Genomic DNA, 25,063 nt, shown 5'->3' with positions numbered 1-25,063 from the left:
TCCGAAGGACCAGGCAACTCTTCCAAGAGAACGTAGATTTATTCGGAACCCAGAGTTGCTTGATTGAAGGCACATTGGGATCCCCCGCAGAGATGGCATGAAAGGGGCGTGAGAGTGGGGGTGGCCACCGCAGGAATGTGGCACGGAGATGACAGGGTTGATGACAAGAAGCTCAGGAAGGGGGCAGTGTGAAGCGAGGGAGGAAACTCAGGAGGCTGTGGGATCCTCGTGACTTAAACTCTGCAGTCATCTTCTTTCTTTTTATTTAACCCATAAAAAGATGGCATAATTTATGTCCCCTCCCAGCTCAAATGTCCTGCCATCCCAGTCATCCTACTAGATGGGTGCTTCAATGTCAGACCCACCTGGGGTGTGTATTAAACGTGTAGACTCCCGGGCCCCGCCTGGCATCATCAGAATATCTGGGACTTGGAGATCTACGTCTTAACATGCTCTTGGGTGATTTTTTGTGATGCAAGTTAACGAGAGTGTGGAGACTGCATTTACCTTGTTCACATGTGTATCCCAAAAACCGAGCCCAGTCCGGGGCAGGGATGAGGAACTCTGTATATCTTGATGGGTGAATACATGAAAGAATGAATTCTATAGTTATAGTAATGTGTGTATATGGTTTTGACCGAGGCAAACAAGGAAGAGGGATGCTGCCTCGCGATGGTCTCCCATCGCTTTCTTCACCCTCCTGGGCCAATTTCCCCATTGGCAAGCTATAGGGCAGTTGGACTGAGTACGCCACCGGACTTCTTCCTGCCTTAATCATCAATAGCACCATGAATCGGTGCTTTCGGTTTCTCTTTGCCTGCCTTCCTGCAAGGGGGGAAAGAATCAAGATGAAAATCAATGACAACCCAGAGATTTGTTGTCAGTTTTAATAGGAGGAGTGGAGTCAAAGAGTTTAGAGAAATGTAGAAAAAGACCTTTTACTTTTTGCTGGAACATGATATGGTTTGTGCATGGCACATACATATTAAAAAAATAGAGGTATCACATTTCACAATCACATGACTGAACAGCATCTGGGGTGTACTATGCGCTGTGCCTAAGCTGGAGGGCAGCTCTGCCCTGGGACCAGCCTGAGGTACTTAGCGATTTACAGAAAGAGGAAACCACGCAGGACACAGCTCTCTGGTGCTGGAATTCAGTCTTTCAGTGAGGTATACAAACATGGTTCTGCGTTGGCCATCTGCATGATGGGCCAGATTCAGGACCTGCTTGGGGCATAATCGCATCCTCCCGCTGTTCTGGGAAGAGGAAGCATCAACTCCGATGTAAGCAGAGACTGGAGTATTTCTCTCTATTCTTCTGGCCTTGTCCCAAACATTCCTCTCTTTGGAGTTTTTCTGGGAGGTAGCAGAATGAGTGGCTGCTTTCTTTAGGGGACCCAAGTATTAGAGACCCACTTTATAGACACAGGCATGGTAAGCGGCAGAGAATGCTTCCTCAGGGACAGCTGACCCAGAGTCTTTGAGGAAAAACATTGGGATACAAGGAGGAAGGCGTTTTCTTTCTCTTTTTTTTTTTTTTTTTGAGACAGAGTCTTGCTCTGTTACCCAGGCTGGAGCGCAGTGGCGCACACTCGGCTCACTACCAGCTCTGCCTCCCAGGTTCACGCCATTCTCCTGCCTCAGCCTCCCACGTAGCTGGGACTACAGGCGCCCGCCACCACGCCTGGCTAATTTTTTTTTTTTTTTTTTTTTTTTTTTTGTATTTTTAGGAGAGACGGGGTTTCACCGTGTTAGCCAGGATGGTCTCGATCTCCTGACCTCGTGATCCGCCTGCCTCGGCCTCCCAAAGTGCTGGGATTACAGAAGTGAGCCACCACGTCCGGCCAATGAAGGAGTTTTCTAGCTTGTGTCCACATGAAAGGGGGCAGAAGGAGAAAGAGGGCAGAGGGGAGATCCTGGTGTCTTGGAGGACATTTGTAGATGTGCATTTGGTAGATATGTTTTCACCAGTGACTGTGACACAGAATGGGCAAAGGCAATGGACTTCAACAAGGGGAGAAAGGAGAACTGCCGCTCATGGACTCTCCTATTTCCTTTTTCTCTCAGGACTTGCATAGAACAAGAACTTGAAGGGTCTGAGGTCTAGGACAAGAAAGTGGCCCAGAGCCAGCGTCGAAGGAGAATTGCAAACTGCCCAGGACAGGATGAGGGTCGGGAGAGAATTTCAGGCCTGGGTTTCTGGGCAGGAGAGATATCTATATGTCTAAAGAGGGGAGAGGTTTGTACCCTGAATCAGATGGCAGAAGAAAATGTTCTTTTTGTTAGGCCATAGACTGGCCCTGACCAAGGGCTTGGCATGTATATTAGGGTACTGTGGGATGTGGTGGCAGAGGGGAAGGCTGCGGAGGATAATGGTAGGGTATTAATTACAAAATTGTATGCTGCTTTCCAGAGAGGTTCAAAAATGTATGGGAAGTGGGAAGGGAAGGGGTGTTACAAGGCAGTGAATGATGAAACAAACATAATCAGCAGCTTGAACAAGGCATTTGGAGTTTTCTGGTTTCCTATGAGGTTCATCCATTGCCCTGAAAAGGGTGGCGGTTTTACAAGGAGCCTGGGGCTCCCGCATTGCTTCTAAGCTAACCTCTACAGCTGCAGCTGAGAAGTGCATCTTGAAGGGTGTGTAGATATGCTGCTCTCCTCTCTATTATTTGCTCTTGAAGAGACAACAGAACAGCCTCTTGGCCCTTGGAACTCCAAGTTTGCATGGAGCTGCCAAAGAAGATTCAGGATGAAAGAGAGGTGCATTAGCTACAAAACTCTATAAACCAGGCTTATTGCTCAGCACTTGGGGATGGAGGACCCAAGTCTTAGTACGTCCTCAATGGGAAAGTGGGGTGCACTCTGGTTACCCTGCCTATAGCAGTGTCTTCTGTAGCCTTTGGGAGCCAATGGGCCTGACAACTGAGTTCAGGACTCAGTGGACATGTGACCAGATAGGAAACAACTCTCCCCGCCCGGGGAACAGAAACAGAAGCCGGAGAGAAGGGACTGAAATGCATCCTGCTGATCTTACTCTGGTCTTGTCCCTTCACTCACTTCTGTGGATGGGGATTGGCTTTTCTTAAGCCCAAGACACTTACAGGAAAACAGAAAGCCCTTGAGAGAATTCCTTTGCATGGGAAGGATTTTAAAGCATCACCCACACATACCTGCCTCCAAAGGTGGTATTCAAAATACTTAGCAACCAGCTAGGCACCGTGGCTCATGCCTGGAATCCCAACAGTTTGGGAGGCTGAGGCAGGTGGATTGCTTGAGCCCAGGCGTTCAAGACCAGCTTGGCCAATATGGCAAAACCCTATCTCTCCAAAAATAAATACAAAAATTAGCTGGACCTGTAGTCCCAGCTACTCGGAAGGCTGAGGAAGGAGAATCGCTTGAGCTTGGGAGGTGGAGGTTACAGTGAGCTGAGATCACACCACTGCACTCCAGCCTGGGCGACAGAGCGAGACCCTGTCACAAACAAGTCCCAAATACCAGCAACTGATACAGCATTGGCCCTGGTACCAGTTAGACAGACACCCAGCCCCTCATAACCGGTGCTGGTGCGACCGCAGTGCAGCGGCTCAGTATTATGCCTGCTTGACCGTAGGCACTTTGTAGCTTCTCCTTCTCACTCCTAGCGTGAAAAATGGAAGTGGACATTTGGCGAAATGCCTTGCCAGGATTTGAGCAACGTTGTGATTCTCTAGAGACCTGAAGGAAAGAGCTGGCAGCCTGAGGCTTTGGGGACTCTCTTGAAGATGGGTCCTCTCATGCCATGTGAGCTGAAAGATCTTGGAAGAAAGGACAGTATGCTCTGGGACCTAAAACGTCTTTCTCCTTTTTTTCTCTGGATCACAGTCACGCCATCCACCAGCCATCCCACACTCCAAGCTCCACTAGGAACCGATATGCACCTCAGGTCTGGAGTGCCTGCATTCCTGATCGACCGTGTTCAAGAGACTGATTGCACTGGATGAGACTCCCTAAAAAACAGTGGAGAGCTTTATCCCCGCCTCCAAGCCGACCTGCACTTCAATATTCCACAGACTCAAGATGGATCAGTTTTCTCCCTTTTCTACCACATCCAAGGGTCGGCCGTGCTCCAGGGCTTCTACTGTCTCTTCCATCTTTGCATATCTGGATGTGGCCTTTTCCTCCTCACCCAGCACATGTCCTCCCTGACATTTGCAGGGCAGAGGAGGTGGCCAGTAAGGTGTCTCTCCCTTCGATTGCCAACCTCCATCTTCAGCTCAGAGTCCCTCAACCCGGATCTGTCTATAGATGGATGCAACTGCAAATAGCGAGGTATGTTGAAGATGAAGGTATTTGCAACAGATGAGGGATTGTCTTGCAGGCCGGGGCCCCCGAGAGTCGCAGAGGGCGTCAGGTCATTTTGTAACTCGATGGTTCACATGTGCCAGAAATATTTGCACTCCGATACGGCTCCCTCTGGTTTCAGATTTAGGAACATTCCAATGGTTCAGGAATCCGAAGGCTCCAGCAGACAACATTTATAGTCACTTGGGGAACCTCTGCTTTAAATATTCTCAAAGGACGGGAGGCAAGAAGGCATTGTGCAGCAAGGAGCTGCTTCAGCTTGGCTGCCTGACTCCACGGGATTATCACTCCTCTTCTACTGCAGGGAGGAAGAGAGCACAAAGCCTGGAGGTCACGGTGCCCATGCTGCTGCATCCAGGCACAGCGCGTATGTGAGATGAGGATGAGCAAGAAGGAAGTGAGGGTATCAGATGAGAACTTGGGTGCGTTTCCTGGACATACTTGGAGAGGAATTACCATCTGCAGTCCAAAGCCTCTCTACTTCCTTCATGCCCTAGTTTGTCCCCCTACCCCTCGCCAAAGAGGTTGCCATTATTAGGATCCTTGTCATCTGAGGTTAAAATAAGACCAGTTCAAAGTGAGGAAACGTTATGGGCAGGCAGCCTGGCCCCTGCTTGTTCTTGGAGCCACACACAGCCTGAGTTCTCCAGGCAGAGTGGCTCTCCTAGAACATCCAGTCCTTTCTGCTGCCTCCACAAGCCTTCCTCAGCTGCCCTGGATGCTGCTCTACCCCTTTCCTCCAAGAAGGGAACCGCTTCTCCCCCAGCTTCCCTGACAAGTCATCCCAGTGTCCCCAGAGCCCTCACTGGCAGGAAGCTTGAAGTGCTTGATCACTCTCTGGTTTGCAGTTCAACCTTACACCCTCTCACTCTGCCATGCCGTCTCTGCCCTTTGAGGACAGCTGCTCCCCGCTGACCTGTGCAGCCCATGTAATTAGTGGCCTCTGAATGGAAAGATGATTGGAAAGAGGCAGAATGGGAGCACACATCAATCTTGCTGGTTTGACAACTGACATTCTTATAGGCAGATTCCTGCAGCGATGATGCTAGGAGAAAGAAACCTGATGCTTTGAAATGCCATTGCTATGAGAATGTATATAAAGCTGTATGGATATACAACAGTGCACACAAACTCCTACCCTGGCCTTTTCCTGTGCACATGGTCACATTCCACAAGTGTCACCGATACCTTCTCTCCTGGAGGGAGGTCAGAGCATGGGATAAATTGCCATTCTAAGGTTGCTGATTGCAGCCCTGGTTTGAATGGGCTACATGCTGTGGGGTCCCGTGGCCAAGGGAAACAACTGGGGTCTCCCCAAGCACGAGATAAACCTGACTCAGAAGCCATGGAGGGCAAGGGGAGTTATTCGCTTGTGCAAAATTCCAACAGAACAGACGCTGCTTTAAATCCGTGAGCCTTCTTTTGCGGGTCCTTATATCCTGGGAAGGAAATGAGTGACAGTCATGGTTGGGGACACCTTGCTGCCCCGCTTTACCCGTCCGTATTTGCTCAGGGCGATGTAGGTCCCTCGGTACAAGTCTGACTCATAGGCGTTGTAATTGTTGGGCAAGAGGGTTTCTCTGAACTTGCATTCTTCTTGGAAGCTGGGCTGTGAAAGACATGGGCAAACAGCAGAGACTGGGTTACAAATGAGGAGTGCTGCAGACGCCAGCTGGGCCGCGCACAGTAGGCCCCCCTGCCAGGCACCCCTTCCCTTCTCTTTGTGAGACAACCACTGTGAGGTCTGAGCATCCTGGGTGGACAAAACGGTGAAAGGTTAGGATGGGAAGAGGCTGCAGGCTCTCATGGTTTCCTCTCGCCTTCCCTCCTTTACCATAAGGAAACCAAGGCCCAGGGACACAGGGGATGATGTGCCACACGGGGCACAGCTGAGGCTCTACCACTCAGGTCTCCTGACTTCCAGAGTACTTTCTACGAAGTCCCCAGATGGTAACTTGTGCCATTCAAAGAACAGACCAGGAAATGACACAATAAGCTGTTTTCTCAAGTCCACTGTGAGAGGGAGTCTCCTGGAGCAGCAATGAGAGCCCAGGGTGCTATTTCGTGACTTTTCTACTTCCTAGTTGTGTGACCTCGGGCAGGTTCCTCCCCTTTCAGCCTCAGTTCTGTTTTCTGAAAGCTGTGGTGGGGGAAGAAGGAGAGAGGTGGTTGGTGGAGGGGTAGGAGACACAGGGGATCTCTTCAGCCCTTTCCAGCACTGTCTGTCTCTTTCTTTCTGCTTGTGGTTCCTCAGTCTGTCTTTCCTGGTTTAAGTCTCAAGGTTTCTATCCCTCAAAAAGGCCCATTCTCCATTTTGACTTTGAGCCTAGAAGGTGTCTGGTACCTCCTAGACCAGGGGTCCCCAACCCCCAGGCTGTAGACCCGTACCAGTCAGTGGCCCATAGCAGCCAGGACCCGGGCTATACAGAGGGAGGTGAGTGGTGGGTGACCGAAGCTTCCTCTGTGTTCCAGCCACTCCCCATCGCTTGCATGACCACCTGAGCTCCGCCTCCTGTCACATCAGCAGTGGCATTAGATTCTCACAGGAGCAAGAACCCTGTTGTGAACTTTGCATGTGAAGAAGGATCTGGGGTTGCCTGCTCCTCCTGAGAATCTAATGCCTGACGATCTGAGGTGGACAGTTTCATCCCCACGCCATCCCCCCACGCCCCCACCCCTCACCCTGTCCATGGAAATAGTCTTCCATGAAACTGGTCCCTGGTGCCAAAAAGGTTGAGGACTGCGGTCCAAGACAATCATAGTTCTCCAGGGACACGCAGGAACAGAGATGGTGAGGAGCAGGTGTTTTTATGGGGAAAAGGACCTGGTTCCCAATGTGATAGGTAATGCCAAGGAGCCTGGGACCAACAAAAAAAAAATGGCCCTTTCCATGCTAATTTGGTAGAGGAGTGTGTGTGGGACGCCTGTTCAGAACATGAATGCTGGACTTCCTGTCTCACATGCACAAATTCATTCCCAGTACATCACCCCGAGTCCTCCTCTTTTCACTGCAACCTGCCTGGGTGGCTGCCCTGAGGGAGTGTGCAGGGATTTCCTGCTCTTGTGGGGAAGCAGCTGGGTCGGGGCTAGAAGAACAGAGAGCGAGGTGGGAGCCAGAGACCCGGGATCTACTCTTGAAAAGAAACATAGAATGAGAAATGGGTGGAGGATAATTTCTGACTCTTTCTTGCTCGGGTATAAAAAAGCCCCGCTCGATGGCTGCCGGCCTGTGCCAGAGGTGTCCTCTACCTTCTGTAAAGGAATCGTACTGCTAGTGTCCCGTCTGGCTAGCAGTGTAGCTGGATGAGAACCTCTTGCTGTTCTGAAGGCTGGTAAGTAGCTTGCTCCTCAGGGCCCCAAGACTCCCAGAGCCCTTTCAGTGGACCCCTCTGGCAACATTTAGAACAGCCATACTTTCTTTCCCAATAGACTCCAAGATCCCTGAGATGAGGACTGTGTCTTGCTTGGTACATGATGCTGAGTGGATGGTGGTTGAATAAGGATAACATGACTGGTTCGGTGGCTCACACCTGTAATCCCAGTACTTTGGGAGACCAAGGCAGGAGGATCACTTGAGCCCAGGAGTTTGAGAGGAACCTAGGCAACATAGTGAGACCTCGTCTCTACAAAAAAAAAAAAAAAAAAAAAAAAAAAAAAAAGCTAAGCGTGGTGGCGTATGCCTGCAGTCCCAGCTACTCTGGAGGCTGAGGTGAGAGAATCGCTTGAGGTCGAGGCTGCAGTGAGCCATGATCGCTCCACCGCACTCCAGCCTGGGTGACAGAGTGAGACCCTGTCTCAAGAATAAAGAAATAAGTAAATAAGGATAGCACTGAAACGTCAAGATACCCCTACATGGGTGGCTCTTTCAACGTAATGTGAGTGTGGGCGAGGGGACAGCCTTGCCTGTGGGAACACAGGGAAACCCCCTCATACATTTTCCCCATCTTCTTCTCTCACGCTCGCAGCTTATTAACAAAGCACTTTCACTGATGTTAACTTGCTTGAGATAAATGTGAAGGCGTTCACCAGCCACGTTAACAGGTTAATGCCACGCCAGGGGATGGGTTTTCATAACTTTCCTGTTTTCCTTGTTAGGGATGCTCAGTGAATATTTGTGGATGAATGAAGGGATGTCCTAAAGGTAAAAAGGATGAACTAATCAACATAGGTCAAGAACATATTTGTGGCCGGGCGCAGTGGCTCAGGCCTGTAATCCCAGCACTTTGGGAGGCCGAGGCGGGCGGATCACGAGGTCGGGAGATCGAGACCATCCTGGCTAACATGGTGAAACCCCGTCTCTACTAAAAATACAAAAAATTAGCCAGGTGCGGTGGTGGGCGCCTGTAGTCCCAGCTACTCGGGAGGCTGAGGCAGGAGAATGGCGTGAACCCGGGAGGCGGAGCTTGCAGTGAGCCGAGATCGCGCCACTGTACTCCAGCCTGGGGGACAGAGCGAGACTCCATCTCAAAAAAAAAAAAAAAAACATTTGTGCCACAGCTTTGAGGTTAGACTGATGACCATGGCCTCTTACTTAGCTATGTGAGCTTGGACAAATCATTTAACCTCTAAAGCTTCAATTCCCTCATCTGTGAAGCAAGAACAGTTAAGAAAAATTATGTCATAGAATTGGACTAAGCATTAATGGAGATAATGCATGGAAAGTCCTGGGAACAATGCTTGCTATATAGTAGAATTAAAAACAAATTAGTAGCAGTAGTATCTTCTCCAAGTAAGTCATGAACTACTTTACATTAAAAGCCTCAAAAGACTGCCTTACCCTGGATCACCAGTCCCGTAAGACTTGCTGTGGGTTACTGGACAATTCAGCTTTTAAGCTCTGCGGTTTTTGATGGAGTGCCTGGGAGACACTGAGCTTGTATGGAAGAGCAGGAAGCGAGAGAAAGGGCAGAGGCTGGCGCTGGCTCTGAACCACAGCCCCTCATTAGGAGCCTCTCTGGACCCTGGTTTCTTGCCCTGTGCATGGGGCATAGAACCTGTCACAGGACTTCCCTTGTTGGTGGGCAAGCTTGGGAGCAGCAGCACCAGGAAAAATTCAGTTCGGGACTGATTGAAACATTCCAAGTAAAGCTACGCGAATGAGGAGTCCAGTACAGGTCAAAGAACAAAATAGAGTCCGGCGGTAGATCCCAACACACACATGGATGTAAAATAAAATGAATCTGACATGAATGTAAAGTAAAAGTGGTATTTTAAATCACTAGAGAAAACATGGTGTCGGAACAACGGAATGGTATTCTATTATAATGATAATAAAGTTTGGTGTGTATGACTTTATCCCTTACCTCAGAATAAATCCAAAAGAAGCAAAAATTTAAATGTAAAAAGGAGAACCATTAAAATCCAGAAAAGGGTTTTTTTTAAATAAACTCAGAATCAGGAACATCTTTCTAAGCAGGACAAAAAAAAAAAATAAAGCCATTTAAAAAAAATTAATAAATTAGTCTTCTACTTGAAAAATATTACCTTAAATAAAATAAGAACAGAAATGGCAAACTGGATGAAAATCCATACAATACACATATGTCAAAGAGTACATTTTGTTACTATATTCAGAACCCTAAACTCACCAGAGAATGAACAACATTTATAAAACACAAGATTCCCAGGAAAGGAAGTATCAATGGCATTTAAGCAGAAGAGAATATGCCTAATAAGAGAAATGTAAATTATAACTGTGAGATCACATGTTTAGTGGCCAGATTTCAAAGAGAAAAGCATTTGACACTATGCTGTCATTAGTGAGGGCATAGAAACTAGGAATTCTCATTTAATGTCCTCTGATGTGTACACCGTTATAATCTCTATAAAGACCAATTTGGCCGCATCTACCAGAGTAAAGGATGACTATAGCAACTGATCAGCAATCCCACTTCTAGAAGTTTATCTTACTGACATATTCCCACACATGCACAAAAGTTACTACAGTATTAAATAACAAAAGACCAAAAACAATGTTCTATTAGGAGAGGAGTAACTGAGGTGGCTCAGGCCTGTAATCCCAACACTTTGGGAGGCCAAAGTGAGTGGATCACGAGGTCAGGAGATTGAGACCATCCTGGTCAACATGGTGAAACCACATCTCTACCAAAATATAAAAAATTAGCCGGGCGTGGTGGTGCACGCCTGTAGTCCCAGCTACTTGGGAGACTAAGGCAGAGGAATCTCTTGGACCCGGGAGGTGGAGATTGCAGTGAGCCGAGACCACACTCCAGCCTGGCGACAGAGCGAGACTCTGTCTCAAAAAAAAAAAAAAAAAAAAAAAGGAGTACTGACTCAGTTATGGTAGATCCACATGACGGAATTCTACAAGCCTTGAAAAGATAAGAAGCCTCTCTATACTGACATGAAATGGCCTCAAAGATATATTGCTAAGTGAAGACACAAGGTTTGAAAAAGTGTTAGCATAGTATGCTCCTGTGTGTGTGATTTTAAAAAGATGATAGCAGTGCGTGCACGTGTGCCTAGGCTATTTCTGGAATGATATACTGGAATGATACACTGGTAACTGTGGCTGCCTCTAGGGAGAAACTCAGTGGCTTCAAGACGATGGTAGGAGTAGGAGTGAGACTTTCCATAGAATATTCTGATACCTTTTCTCCTTAAAACAAGTTCATGTGTTACCTAGTCAAGTAAGTACATTATTTAAAGTGGGAAGGGAATTTACGGTAGCAGATGGGCCAGGAAACGAGCGAGAAAACATTTTGATCAGAAACGGGTGGTCTCCTCCTTGTTGGGTCACAGCCCCTCTCCACCCACCAGCCTCCCCCCTGTTCTAACTTTGTATGTCCCTGGAGAGTAACCCGCCCAGTCAGTTCCAGAGAATTTATTTCTGATCTGGATGGTGGTTAAGGGAGAGGTTTCATGTGTTGTTTGCAAGCTCTAGAGAGGAAATGAAATCTTGAGGTGGAGGAAGGGGAAGTGGGAGGAACTGAGTGACTTGGACAAGAAACTCTCAAGCCATTGCCCACTTCCCGGTGCCTAGAATGTGTCCATTTGAGAACCCAGCCTCTTCTAAACGTCTGGGCCTCCTAAAACATGATTGTTTAAGCGTGCGTGACCATGGATGTATAGATTGTACTTTGTTTCTCTGGTTGTTAGATTTTGGATCATTCAAATCCACTCCCCCTCAACATACACACAGTTTTTTGTTTTTTTTTTTTTAAGTTTACGACTTTTTTTTTCTTTCCATTCTGCTCTTTTCTCTGGCCTGTCTCATATCTCTGGCCTTCCCCAGAATCCTATACAAAAGTAAAGTGAAAAAAGAAAACTAGTAGATGAAGCTTGTGTCAGAAGCCCTAACCTTCCCCTTGCTGCTCTCTCTCCACCCTCAGCACCCCCATCTGTGGCACGAAGGGGAGATCATGCATTTTCCCTGAATGCTTCAGGTTGATTGGATTTTCCTGCTGCCCAGAGTGATGCTCAAGACCCAGCCCCTTTAATGCATCTTCATCAGAGCCCTGAGCTTTTGAGTTCTCATGGCTTGGGAATGTTGGCTCCTCAGCTCTGGTGAAGAACGCCCTCAAGCCAAGTGAACGCCATGTTCATAAAAGCAGCTACCATTTATGATTACTTGGACAAATGAAAATCATTCCCCTGGGTCGCATTTCCTGGGCCTGCCGGGCTCGAGCCCCAGCATGACAGTGTCTTCAGGTCCATGTAGGTCTATTCAGACTTATGTGCATTTGGCACGTGCTATGGAGAAGGGCATTTCGCAGAGGAGCAAGCACATGCATGGGGTAGAAATGCCCCTAAAAGTGTGAGGTGGACAACACAGCCACCCTCTTGCCTTTAGAGCTCAGTCACCTGGACCAATGAGGATCTAATCCTGTCTTTAAACATCTTATTCCTGTGTCTGCTGGGGCCATTTGCCCCTGTTCCTCCTGGGAGTGGTTGGATGGAGAAGGATGGGGTGGAAGGATGTGGGCAAGAAGGAAAAATAAACCAACTCTTTGTCCTAAGACTTTCTTCTACAGCCCCTGACTGCTTCTTTTCCTGTCTTTAGCTGAAATATCGTCAGCTCTGAAGATGCCTGCGTTTTCCAACTCTTTTTCCTAGCACACAATTGCACTGTTGATTTCGGAATGTTGGAAAGTTTTTCATCCGGTGTCTCATTCTTCTCACTCCTGGGCAGCTCTTTGTAGCAGGCAGGGATTTGTATGCAGGGCCTCAGGCCCCTCATAAGGGCATGCACCTCCCGCTGCTCTCCAGGTCCATCTCCCAGCACTTCCTCATGGTGGGTGTCCTTTGTCCCATTCCCTCAGGAGTTCTGTTTTCTGCTAGAGTGGCAGCTGAACCAAGGCAAAGCTGGTCCTCCCCTCCCGCAATGCAGTGCCCCAGATACTAATCAAAAGTCTCTGGAGAAAATCAACTTTCTCCTTTGCACATTGTCATACTGTTGATGAAAAGCATGTAAATGCAGTTATTCTTAGTAAAAGTGAAATCACTTGAAAGCATAACTGAGTTGCTGGTATCTTTTTGCTAGGCTGTATTCTTCTCAACCAAAGGATTCTGATAGAACCACTGTCAGGTGGAGATCCTCGATGTTTTGTTTTGTGAATTTTAAAGGGGACCCAAGGGGGCTAGAATTCATTGATTTCTGCCTCATCCTGAGAGAGCAGAAGTCCAGGCCCAGAGAAGTTCAGTGACGTTGCCCAAAGTAAGACAAGTAGCTAGAGGGTAGGTCGGCCAGGAACTGGAACTCGGGTCACGGAGCCCTGAGACAGGGCTGCACACAGCTGTGGCTGGACGTGTGACCCTGGAGACCCGGTGTCCGCAGCTGCACAGGGAGGGTGAAGATCAAATGCCCCTCCTAGGGGTGCTGCGAGATCATGCTCGTAAAGCCCTCTGCAGCCTGTGCAGCCTGACACAAGCAGTAGGCCAGTGCTCAGGGCACGGCAGCTGTTTATATTGTCTAAAGCGGGGGGCCCGGCAAACTGTCCTGAGCCTCCCCGCCCCTCTTTCCAGGAGACAGACATGTGTGAAGCCACTTCTAGCCAGGTTTCCTTGGCCCTTATTTTCTGCCCACGAGTTGTTCCCTTGTCCCCCTCATCAACACCTCAGCCCCAGCCCCGTTTCCCTCCCCCACCCATGAGAAATCGCATGTAGTGGCAGTGGCAGCTGAGCCTGGGAGATGAGGCAGCTCAGAGGGCTTAAAGGGAAATAGTGTGAATGAAATCACCACCCAGCGGGAGTCTTCCTGGCTCCGGGGATCAGTCGGCAATTGTTTTTTTAGACTGTGATAACGGCCTCTGAGGGGCAGAGAGGGAGGGGTAGAAGTCGCTCAGGAGCATCTGGTCCTGAGCCACACGAAACGTCAGGTGCCCCAGGCTTGGGGCACAGCTGTCCAGCCCCACTCTCTGTGTGCAGGCCCGGCTGGCCCTGAGGTCCAGGGAGGAGAAGCTCCTTCCCTGGAGAAGATGCTCTTTGGCCAAATGCTACTGAGGGTGAAGGTAGGAGGGGTGGGAGGGCGGAGGTGAAGGGGGCGGGGTCCTTTCTCCAGAAGTTCCTGGTTCTCCTGGACTCTGCTCATTTAGTGAGCCCAGCAGTTCATCAACCTGCTTAACTCCCTTTAAAGTCATCCGTCAACAATGGTGCTGCAGAGTGAGGGCTGGGGCTGGGTGGGGGTTTCAGGCTTTGGGAGTCAGCCTCCTTTCCCTTTTGCTCTTCTGAATGCTCTTCCCCGCTTCGCGGCACTTTCTCTGATGGTTAAATCTTATATTCCCTTCCCCAGCCTTTCCCAGCTTCTCCTTTCAGGGCCAAGAGATTTAAAGTGGGAAGTGGGTAAATATCCTCTCTGTGCATTTTCTCCTCCCCACAATTCATTTCATTTCTGGGTAGGAAGAAAATAGTAGTAAATAGCTTGTTGATAAAGGTGACAAGGAGAAAGAAGAGTTTATGAAATTTGTGCTTTCTCCCAGGAGATTTACTTGCTAAAACGTTCCTTGCTTGCATGGAGTCCCACAGCCAACAGCCCAAATTCCCGGCTTTCCTGATCCTATGGGATTCTGGGCATTATGCAGGCTGGAAAGAAGGGGTTCTTTGGGATGCTGCACTCTCCAGGGGGGGAACCTGCTCCACCAAAACCTGGGTTGGCCCCAGGCCTCTTCCTGTCCTCACCACACTTTTCCAGAGAGAGAGTAACAAGGACATGTCTCTTCTGTCTCATCTTACCCACTCTGCAGCTCTCGGTTCAGTGTAACAAGGGGAGTGGGTGGTACCCCGCCCTCCAGAGGCCATGTAGCCTGCCATCCCCCAAGCCTGCCTATGCCTCAGAAACACCTGGCAAATTTAAAATACAAAAACAAACGGATTTCCAGGCCTATATCTCAGCTCTGTTGAATAAGAATCTCCTAGGTAGGTACCTGGAAATGCATACTTTTAACAAGTTTCCAAGGTGATAGAGATGCAAACTGTCCACAGACCCGTGTGGGAGACCCACTGATTTTAATGCATGCCGTATGTCCACATAAACCAACCCAGACTGAGAGATGTTAGCACCAAAGATTATGGGACGGAGGCCACCTGGTGAACCCATTCTTGTATTTCATAGACCTCCTATGTTGGGCCCCCCCTGGGACCCAGTGCCAGTCCTGGGTCTATTTCTTCACATCCCAATCCTCAGTTTATCCTCCAAGGGGGCAGGAGATCAGCCCTCCACACCCTCCCTATAAATAACTTTGATATTTTTTGAGGCCTGCTCTGAGGTCTTCCTTTTTAGCTTGCTTATTTCTGTCAAAGGAACCCTCCATTTCTTCAGCTTCATAGGGATGTTTGCCCACCATACTTTGGAATAAGGCAAATGATGGGCCGAGGGCTGCAGGAATGAGTAGGTCAGTGAGAGAGCGGAGGTTTTGGTCAATGTGCTTAGAAGTTGGTGGCATTAACCCAAGTGCCAGCACTGGCGTTCCCAGGGGTGACCTATGGGGGTGGGGATGGGAATGGGTGGGACTGGTACCTGCCTAAAGTGTGTAATGGGTAGGCTGCTTCTCCAGCTTATACGATCAGAGACCAGAGGATTGAAATCCCTAGCGCAGAATCTCAGCACACTGATGAGGACGAAAACGGCCTCCTATTCCGCTCTTTCTGCGGCACACTAGGCCGAGGCATCTTGCAGGGCTCGTGCCATGGAGCAGCACACCCAGGCAGAGAGAGAGGCTTGCTCTCGGGGCCTTGCCAATGCAGGGAATCACACCTGCCCGCAAGCCAGGATGCCAGAATGCGGGTTTCCCTCTGGCCCACGGGCTCCCTGAGCTGTGGTTTCTGTTTAATCACACAGACTTCAGCCGGCAGGTGGGAACAGAAGAAACAAGGGCCAGAGCGGAGGACAATCACCCATGAGGCTGAAGACGCAGAAACTGCAAGGCCCCTCCCTTTCACAGGCTCCTTTTAACAGCCTTTCCTTTCCCATTTAGATAGTCGCTTCTCTACTCAGAATTTCATACTATTTTCTTCAACTGCGTAAGCATCAAGCCTTGTAAACCTGGCACTTCCCCGGCCTGGTGAACTCACCGTTGCGTACAATCTTCCTTTACTGTTCATGGCAACGAAGAGTGCACTTCTCACTCCAAAGAGACTCACCACACCTCGCTCCACGGTGGAAATTTCCAGCAGGCCTGACAAGGAAAGGGGGGCCACATTACCCAAGGCTCGTGCAAATCACAGTGGGAACTTGAGCCAACAAGGGCATCTCAGTCCATCCCCATTCTCCCAGAAAGCCAGACTCCATCACCCCATCCACGATCCCTCTCACTCTAGGAGACCCTGGCTGCTGCACTCATCCAGTGCTGCCATTGTGCTGTGAAAAATCCAGTTCTGCAAGGGAAAGTTCTCATATCAGAGTTAGGGACTGCAATGACCACTTAGCTACCTATTTAAGATGAGCCTTGACTCTGGGCTTTCATTGACATAATTACTTGAGGTCCTTGACTTGAGTAAAAAACTACATTCTGATTATTAGTATTCTTAATGTGTACTCTACATGTTTCAACAAATCTCAACCCCCTTGATCTTGAAAACGCAGCGGCCACGCCATGGCTGATGGCTTTCTTGGATCCTGCAGCCCCCATCCTTTCTTGGATAGGAGACTAACCATACAGCAAGCCGACAACTTGCAGGATAAGAACCTGGGGACAGAGGGAGCTCGCTGAAATAAAAAGACGGATGTGCTCCAGTTGGACATTTTGCAATTGAATTTCCTTGCCTTCTCCAAGAAAGAAGCTGAATAAAAATCAGCTTGTGTCAAATTTGATCTAAGTATACTAACTCATTCTCCCTACCCCTGCTTTGCGGGCTTCCCAGACTAATGGTTCCCAGTGGTCTTACAAGGCATCAGATGGGTCAGTAATGCTGAAATAGTTAGTGCCACGGAGGATCTAACCAAGGTGATGGCAAGGAACACCAGGATGCTTGGACCCCAGTATATTGAGCCTGCACCCAGGTAGAGTCACGTGGAATCATCTAAGTAGCGAGCAGCATTTCTGTCCCCTTTATAGTGCATCCTGTCCACTAGAGCATGGCCCCTTCACCTTTTAGCCCGGCATGAGCCCAAGCCCCCAAGCGTCCCAACTGGCTGCAGCTGGCACTCACTGTAGGGGTTCTCCTCGTGGGTCCCGCTGATCCGGCCGTCGGGGGACACCTGGAGGTGAAAGCCGATGCCCACGTTGCAGTAGAGCCTCCGCTGCCGCTTGATCCCCACCAAATAGCCACTTTCCCAGTTCACCCCGGCGATCTCTCCAGCTAGCCCGGCACGAGACCTGGACAGCAGGGTGCCCCAGCCCCTTGAGTCCAGCAGCGTGTTGTTGGCACGGGTGCCTGCAGGCGAGGGCACCACCATGCCCACTAGGATGCCCAGGAAGACGAGAGCCCACAGCGTGCCCCGAAGACGTCCTGCTCCCCGGGACATAGTGATGAACAGCCTCTGTCCCAGGGCCATCCACCTTGCCTCTCAGGCACGTGGTCAGAATTAATGGCCCTAAAAATACCGCCCTTCTTGTTTTTCTCCCTCCGGCATGGCGGCAGGGGCTTATTTTTGGAAGGCAGATGAAGGCTGCTGACATGAAACCAAAACCTGCAACGGGCACTCGGGTTGGGAGCAGAGGGACCCAGGCTGAGCCGCGGCCGGTAGAGACCATGGCTCGGGGACGCTCTCTAGCTCGCCCGCTTGCTCCGGCCCGAGCTGTTATTTGATTTGACCTATCTTTATAGTTGGTTCAGCAGCCCGGCCCTCCCCTCCACCCATCATCACCCTGACGTCAACCCGCCCGGCTCACTTATCCAGGGCTGTAACATTAACCTGCTCTTGGGCCTGGCTGCCTCCCCAGACCCCCATCACCCTCCACGCTCCCCAGGGGTTCTGGGAGCCACTGTCATTCCAACTATGAGGCAGGAATGAAGTGAGCAGGGAGCATCTCTGAGGGAGGGGGGAAGCTGGCTGGGGGCCCAGGGAAAGAGAGAGGCGAGAGGCCACCCAGGACCCATATTGGGCAGAAGTTCTTTGCCTGGCAGCGCTGGCTTCCTTATTTAGAGGGCAGTAGGTAGAGGCAGGGATGGGAAAGGCTGGTGGTGGTGATGACCGTAGCCTGCAAGTCACCCTGGAGAGCTTTGCATGGAAACAGCCCGTGGTGGAGGGGAACACCAAAAGGCCAAACCCTTTCAGCAGGAGGGCACGGAAATTCTCAGCGGGTGGGGATGGGGGTTGGTTGTTCAAGGAGCTTTAAGATTGTGGAGGGAGGGAAGGAGGGCAAGGGCAAGGTTTGCCTGCTCACTGTCCTGGTCCTGGCATCCACCTGGGGTGGAAGTAGTGTCTGGTCTTTGACATAGCCCCCTGGCCATTCTCCTCCCTGGATTTATCCCTGGCATGTGACTGATATTATTCTCATTTCACAGATGAGGAAGCTGAGGCTTAGAGAGGTTAAATGACTTGCCCAAGTTACCACAGCTAATAAGTAGCAAAGCCAGAACTTCTAAGGTTTGCCTGAGTCTAAAGCCTATGCATGTCTAATGTTTTCAGTAGAAGTTGGCTGGCCCACAGAGTCTATTTAGCTCCTTAAATGCCAATAGCACATCACAGAGTTATTTCAGTAGCATAAAATGATTCATTTGTTAAAAAAAAACTTGAGTGTCTTTGATGTACATGTATTTGCAGATAACTTCTGTATTTGCAGATAACTTTTGCTGGGCTGATATTACATTCAGAAACTAGTGAAAGTATTTCTGCCAGGAAGCTATTCCTACACTCGTTTTTCCTTTTCCCATATTACTTTTAAATAGATAACATGTCTAACTGAAGTGAGAGAAAAAGGTAAAGCTACCAGAAAACCCACCCCACAAATTGCTATACGATATAAGAAGGAACTCTTAATATGTCTCTGAGGGTGAATAAGTTAACAAGGGTCACCTGGGGAATTGAATTAACTTGAGTTTAAAATCCTATTTCTTGTACTTCAGGTCTTAATCTGTTGGTGAGACATTAGTGCTGATTGTGCAGGGATTGGAAGGAGTGTGTGGGGGGTGATGACAGTGGCATACAGATGGATTTGAGCGTCCTGAGCAGTAGAGCTGGTCCCAGCAGGCAGCTCCCTTAGCCACACTCTGCACCCACGTTGCAGGCTGCAGGTAGCCTGAAAAAGCTCCTGGGGTGAGTTCTATGGCCCAAGGACTCTACCGAGGCACCACCACCTTCCCTCTGATTCTAAACCTTCTGCTGTGCCCTGGGTCCCAGCCTCTGGTCTGTGGCTTCTACCTGCCTTCTCTCTGCCCTTCTGCCCGTTCACTGGGTTTGATGCTTTGGTTCAAATTTCTGTCAAGCCATGTGTTTCAGTGTTGCCCTAGACATGCCTTCTCGGATCCTGTGAAGCCCAGACATCTGTCATGACCCTCAGCTGGTAAACTGAATGGGGAGGGACATAGGTACCACTTGTTCCTACTGTCACCAGGGGTCCCCTGGCTTCCCCATTGGCTTCCTCTCCCTTCCACTGCCATTGTCCCAGACCCAATCTCATCTCACCAGCACTGCAGTTTCCCACAAGGGAAGATGATGCCTTAGAGGCTCAGATTGAGTCTACTATGTAGGCCTTTGTTGGAAAACTGTTTTTAAAAATCCTTCTGCAAAGTAAGAGGTTCATGAATAATCCGAAGACAAAGTTGTCAACAAAAAGAACTTCATTTTGGATTTCCAGCTGGGTTTCATATGGTTAAGCTTTCATGGATGCAAGAGCAGTGGGGACACTTTCTCAGTGATGTTTGGAATCTTGTGTTAATTATGCTGGTGGTCCTCACTTAGGGAAGAGACAGTCCAGAAACATGTTGGATGGTTAGGAGAAGTCAGTCTGAAATTAACACTTGCCTTGGATAATTGGAGAGGTGCTCACCAGTAGAGCTCAGAATCTCTGTGGAATTTCTTGGAACCCATCCACTTTGGGACTACCTTAGGAGAGAGATTAAACTATAACAAGGTCCATGCCATATACCAATAAAAATGGTAGAGCTTCTTAGATTCACCTCATCCTGGGTTCCTCTCTGTGCGGAGGTTGTGGTTCATGTCTCATAAAGCAATGGGCTTTGGAATGGGGACACCTGGATTTGAATCTCAACTCCACCATTTAGTAGCTCCGTGACCTTGGGAAAGTTCTGGACCTCTCTGAGCTTCATTATTTTGTCGTCTGCAAAATGAGATCATTGCTTCCTAAGGTTGTTACAATGACTAGCAATAATACATGCAACTGGCCCAGTGCAGAGCACGGTAGAGCTATTTCTCAGAAATTTTCCTGAAACACATCGAAAATCTCACCCAATTAAAGAGGACAAACCAAAGTGAGAAAGACCATCTCTTATCTCAGGGGGTGGGAGAGACACGTGGGCTTCCAGCTCTTCATTGCCATCCGCCGGAGCATATGTTGTGATGGCTGCTAACATATGCAGAAGCAGGCAGCCCAGATTCCTCAAATGTTCTGAAAACCAGTGAGTGCCTTGGTGTCGTCCCCTGTTAAATTTAAAACTTAAGTAATTCATGCTATTAAAAAGCCTGGGTCTTATTTTTATCGGGTGATGCGATGAGGCCCTGTTCTAAATGCACCTCCTCTGCCTGTCTCTATAGCAACTTTACTGTGCTTATATAGCCATATATTTTTCCTGAAGGCTAATTAAGTTGACAACTGCTAGGTCTTCTTGGCTTACCAGATTTGCACTTGACCCTTGTCTTGGGGCTTAGGGACCCCTGTGGATGTGAAGTGATAGAGAAAAGAGTAACAGGTGGAAGAGGCTTCCCTCCATGGACCCCTCTTGCAAATAGATGGCCAACAGCCTTTGGGGATTGTCAATCACTCTCGCTGGATGAGCCAAGGTCCAGTGGAGGTGAGTAGGAAAATATGTTCATGTCTGTCTCCTTCTACAACAGGGTCCTTGTTCCCAAGGGGGATGCCACAAAATACAGGTTTGTCAGATTTGGCAGTGCTTAGCCACACCAACCTTCTGCATCATCTGCATGGCAGAACGCCCTCCGTCACACCAGGTGGTTGCTCTTTGTGACTCCTGTGTGTTACATAATCAAGATCAAATGCCTGAGGGGTGACCAAAAGGAAAGCACGTAAAACCCAGATGCGCCTCATCCATGTAGATTGTGAAAAGCTGAGCTTACTTGTACTTTTTACATTCGGTTTTGAAAAACTAGCATTTGCCTCTTTCTATAGATAATTTGGAAAATATGGAAAACGATAAGGTGGAAAACAAAATAGCTGTTTGTGCTTAGCGTCTTTGTCTCTTTTGTCTCAAGGTCTGTCTTTGTGCGAGCTTGGCACGGCGGCCTGGAACCCTCCCTATATCTCCTCCCCATCTTGCTCAGACAGGCACCTCCCTGCTTTTTTTAGTGGTAGAGGTTGCTCACTGGATTTAATCCGCATGAGAAGGACACTTGTAGAGATGAGGATCTAGGAAGGATTCCTGCCCTAGGCCTGAGCAAACAGGGACATTTGCAGCTCATAAACTTGCTACAAGAGGGAGAATTGAAGAGAAACAATTTCAACTGATCAACGGTGTCCAGGTAGAACTTCTGCAAGGATGAGCCAGCTATTAGCTTGCTAGCGATTCCCTAGGGAAACCTAAACTTTGTACCTTCCTAGTGGAACTCAACTTTTCCCAGGCCTCATTAATAGTCATAATCCACATTTCCCTCGTTCTTCCTTCTTCCAACTCATGTGGAACTTCACCCCACTACAAATCACCCCCGAGAGATTTCTGCAGTTCCAGAGCGTGTCTCACACATGGCCACGAGCACAGTGTTCCTGGGCACACTGCCAGGCACCTGTGTGGCTCACGCTGTTCTCCAGCCCTTCCACCTCCTGCTGGGCAGCCCGGGCGTGTTCCCTTTCTCACTACAGCTCAGCACCTGAAGCCCTCAAGGAGCCAGAGCGGCTTTATGTTCTGTTTCAAAGCCAGGAAGAGTACCTTAGCCCCTGTCTTCATGTTATACCTGTGAAAGAAATACCTGGCCAGTACTACTCATGCCCTGGCGATCTGCTCATTTGAAGTTTTTTCAGACTCCCTGCCCTGCAAAGGACTCAGTCTTGTTATGGGTTGAGCTGATCAGGTGGTATTCCCATTTCCTTCCATGTGGATTATTTTTCTGGAGGCCCCTCAACCCCTCAGACAAATAGACTTCTGCTGGGGCCGGCCCATCTGCATTGTCCATATGTGTCTGAATCCTGGCTTGAGTTTAGACTGGAGACCCTGCCCCACTCCCAGAGACTCCTACGATGGGGAGGGAGGGAGCCCCTGAACGCGTGGCTTTGTGGTCTGGTTGGTCACCGAGTATTTGCAGAGTTTTCTGGGAGAAAGCATATGATTCTCCTCTTGACACCAGAAATCATCTTCTTGCGTTAAAGTGTTTCTTGATCTATCCCTTCAATCTGAGCCCCACTGTGGCTGTGTCTCTCAGCGTGACTTCCTGTCCCCTAGTGCTGTCTTTCTTCTCTGTCTCACTCACGCTCTCCCCTTCTCCCTCCTTACTATGCTCCAGCCATAGATGCAAGTCTAGAGGCTCAGCCAATTGCCGAGAAAGCAGCGCCTCAGGGCTGGCTGACCACCACTGCCACACATCTCAGCTGAATTTGCAAAGGGGCAGAGGAGTCGGATAACTTTCTGGAACCTTGGAACCTAAGGGATTTTGGCTCCGCTCAGAGTTTTGCGGTTTCTCAGATTTATCTCTCATGATCATCATCTAATAATACCTGCTGCGTGCTGAGGCGGGCATGCACCCTGCCAGCCACCATGCAAAGTTATGTAAAAGACTCAGCCCTTAGTGGCAGGCTCCCCAGTGTGACACAGAAGGCCCTCCCTGTCGTGACCTCTCCCGGCCTCTCCAGCTCCATCCCCTGCCTCTCCCTCTCTGGGAATTTTTGCTTCAGCAACCTCAAATGGCCTGTTGTTCCCAGGCATACTGTGTGCTGTTTCTGCCTCATGTTTTTGCTCAAACTGTCCTCTCTTTGCGTGGTGAGTTGCTTTCCTCTTTAAAGAGTCAGCTTAAGTGTCACCTCCAGAAGTAATCCTTGACAACCTTCCACCTGTCTCTAAACTGGATTCAGCAGCCTGTTCCCCTCCCCGCTTTCCCTGCCTCATTGGTATTTCGCACGATTATCTCTGTCACTGCCCTTACTGGGTTTTAACACTCTGACAAGGTGCTGACTTTGAGAGTGAAATCCTTAAGGCACCAGTGGCGTCTTACTGTCTCTGGATCTTCAGAACCGAGCACCGTGCCCGCCATGCGATACGGTTTATGAAATGTTTGAATAAATGTGGTTGAATTAAAGGCTTTACATCCATGGATTTCACTAGACGAGCTATTCTCCAACAAGGGCCAGCCCTCTGTAGAGGAGTGATCAGAATTTTGGTAGGAGTGGGATATTCATTTAAAAAAGCACTTTCAATATAATGCTTTGCATGTTGTCATTTAAAACACTTACATTGAAGACTTCTGCTTTCACTGTGATGGAGAAACCTATACTTGACTTGCGCTCCCATAATAAACAACGAGAAAACTGGGCAAATGAAACAGCAGTTTTTAAACATTGGATAACAGAAAGCGCAGGACTATGATCCCTGAAAAAAAGGAAACAAGTAAGATGGATCCCACGATCCCCTCTTCTTTCTGCCTGGAGGCACTCTCCAGACGTCAGTGCAGGAAAGGAGAACCCACGCAGAGTGCAGGGGTGACGGTGAGTGGAGGGTTCGGAGACTGAAGTTTGGTGAGGCTAAGGCAGTCACAATTTGCAGGACAGAAGCCAAAGCAGAGGAAGCGGCTTTAGAGAAAGAGCTGCAGAAACCGGTAGAGGTTTGCTCTTGTGTTTGTTGCTGAAAGCAAAGCCACATAAGCATGGATGAAACTCCGTGAAACTAGGAAAAGCGCTGCCAGAAAGCAGTACGGTGAGCCATCCTGAGCGCTCACACGGGGAAGCTTTGTTCAGACCAGCCAGGTGGAGAGAACTAGGTGTTCTCAGTGGAGAATATTCAGTAGAGACCCCAGAAGGGTCACGTCTTGGTAACAGGGATAAATAGGCTCTGCAGGGACTGGATTTATTCTCTTGCCGCAGATAACAAAAACATTGGAAAAATACATCAAAGAACAGTTTTCAAGACATTAGACATCAGGCAGCAAAGAACAGTGATTCTTGAGAAACGAGGAGCTGAGATGACTCCTACACGTCTACCAGCTTACTGATTTAATAGAGATTTCAGGCATGGCGCAGGGAGGAGAAACCTTGTTGGATCCTGGAAGACACCTTGAATTGAGGAGATGAAGCGAACTGAGAAAGACTAAGGCAAAGAGGGCTTTCAGGGAAGAGAACCAGAGAAGAGAGAGCTGCACAAAAAAAGAACGTAGAGATGCATTGAGGGACCCCCTCAAGTGGTCACAGAGTCCTGATTAGCACGTGTGTACAGTACCTGTGGCTGGAGAAGGAACTAGGGGAAAAGATTAGAGGGAGCAGTATCTGGAGCTCATACAAGACTGGAAACAGTACCTGTTCCCACCAGCCAGACTGGAAAATATCCTCATTCCTGGGGTGCTGGGTTGAGTCTTGCCTCACTAGTGGGGAATGATTATCCTCAGACCAAATGCTGCTCTGATCCCCCCTAACAAATATTACAAGCAAACACAAAAAGGATCAATCTCTTTCCAAGTACATTAAATGCACTCTAGGACAAATTTCAAGAATATTTATAGAACATCAGGCCACGTGTGGTGGCTCAGGCCTGTAATCCCAGCACTTTGGGAGGCTCAAGGCAGGCAGATCACGAGACCAGCCTGACCAACATGGTAAAACCCCGTCTCTACTAAAAATACAAAAATTAGTTGGGCGTGGTGGCGTGTGCCATAATCCCAGCTACTCAGGAGGCTGAGGCAGGAGAATCGCTTAAACCTAGGAGGTGGAGGTTGCAGTGATCTGAGATCGCGCCACTGCACTCCAGCCTGGGTGACAGAGCGAGACTCTATCTCAAGAAAAAAAGAAAAAGAAATAAAATACATCCAGCCCTGAACAGGGCAAAATTTGTATATTAAATCAACATATAGTAAAAAAGGCCAGTCATGCAGAGAGGTAGGATAATATGAGTCATAATGAGGAGAATAATAATAAAGTTGAAACCAACCTGGAATTAACACAGATGTTAGAATTAGCAGACAGAGGCATTAAAACAGTTATCATAAC

General features: G+C 48.9%; 1 protein-coding gene and 1 long non-coding RNA gene across 2 annotated transcripts in view; one reads left to right on the top strand and one right to left on the bottom strand.

Annotated features, from left to right (window-relative positions):
* LOC105484152 (uncharacterized) overlaps nt 1–15,751 on the top strand; it is a 32,964-nt gene extending 17,213 nt beyond the window's left edge. The window contains exon 3 of the long non-coding RNA XR_988785.2: nt 15,643–15,751. This is a non-coding gene — a long non-coding RNA (uncharacterized lncRNA). The remainder of the gene's footprint in view (nt 1–15,642) is intronic.
* On the bottom strand, nt 1,518–17,544 carry LOC105484151 (fibroblast growth factor 6). The gene is made up of 3 exons (XM_011745490.2): nt 16,953–17,544; nt 15,876–15,979; nt 1,518–5,955 (listed from the first exon to the last, which is right to left on the bottom strand). The coding sequence occupies exons 1-3, from the start codon at nt 17,296–17,298 to the stop codon at nt 5,779–5,781; spliced, it is 627 nt and encodes a 208-aa protein (XP_011743792.2). The 5' UTR covers nt 17,299–17,544; the 3' UTR covers nt 1,518–5,778.
* Nucleotides 17,545–25,063: the final 7,519 nt, after the last annotated feature.

This window comes from Macaca nemestrina, chromosome 10, assembly GCF_043159975.1.
Source record: "Macaca nemestrina isolate mMacNem1 chromosome 10, mMacNem.hap1, whole genome shotgun sequence".
In the NCBI taxonomy this organism is placed as follows: domain Eukaryota; kingdom Metazoa; phylum Chordata; class Mammalia; order Primates; family Cercopithecidae; genus Macaca; species Macaca nemestrina.
Note: the sequence above shows the minus strand (reverse complement) of the source record. Positions and strands in the feature narration are given on the sequence as shown.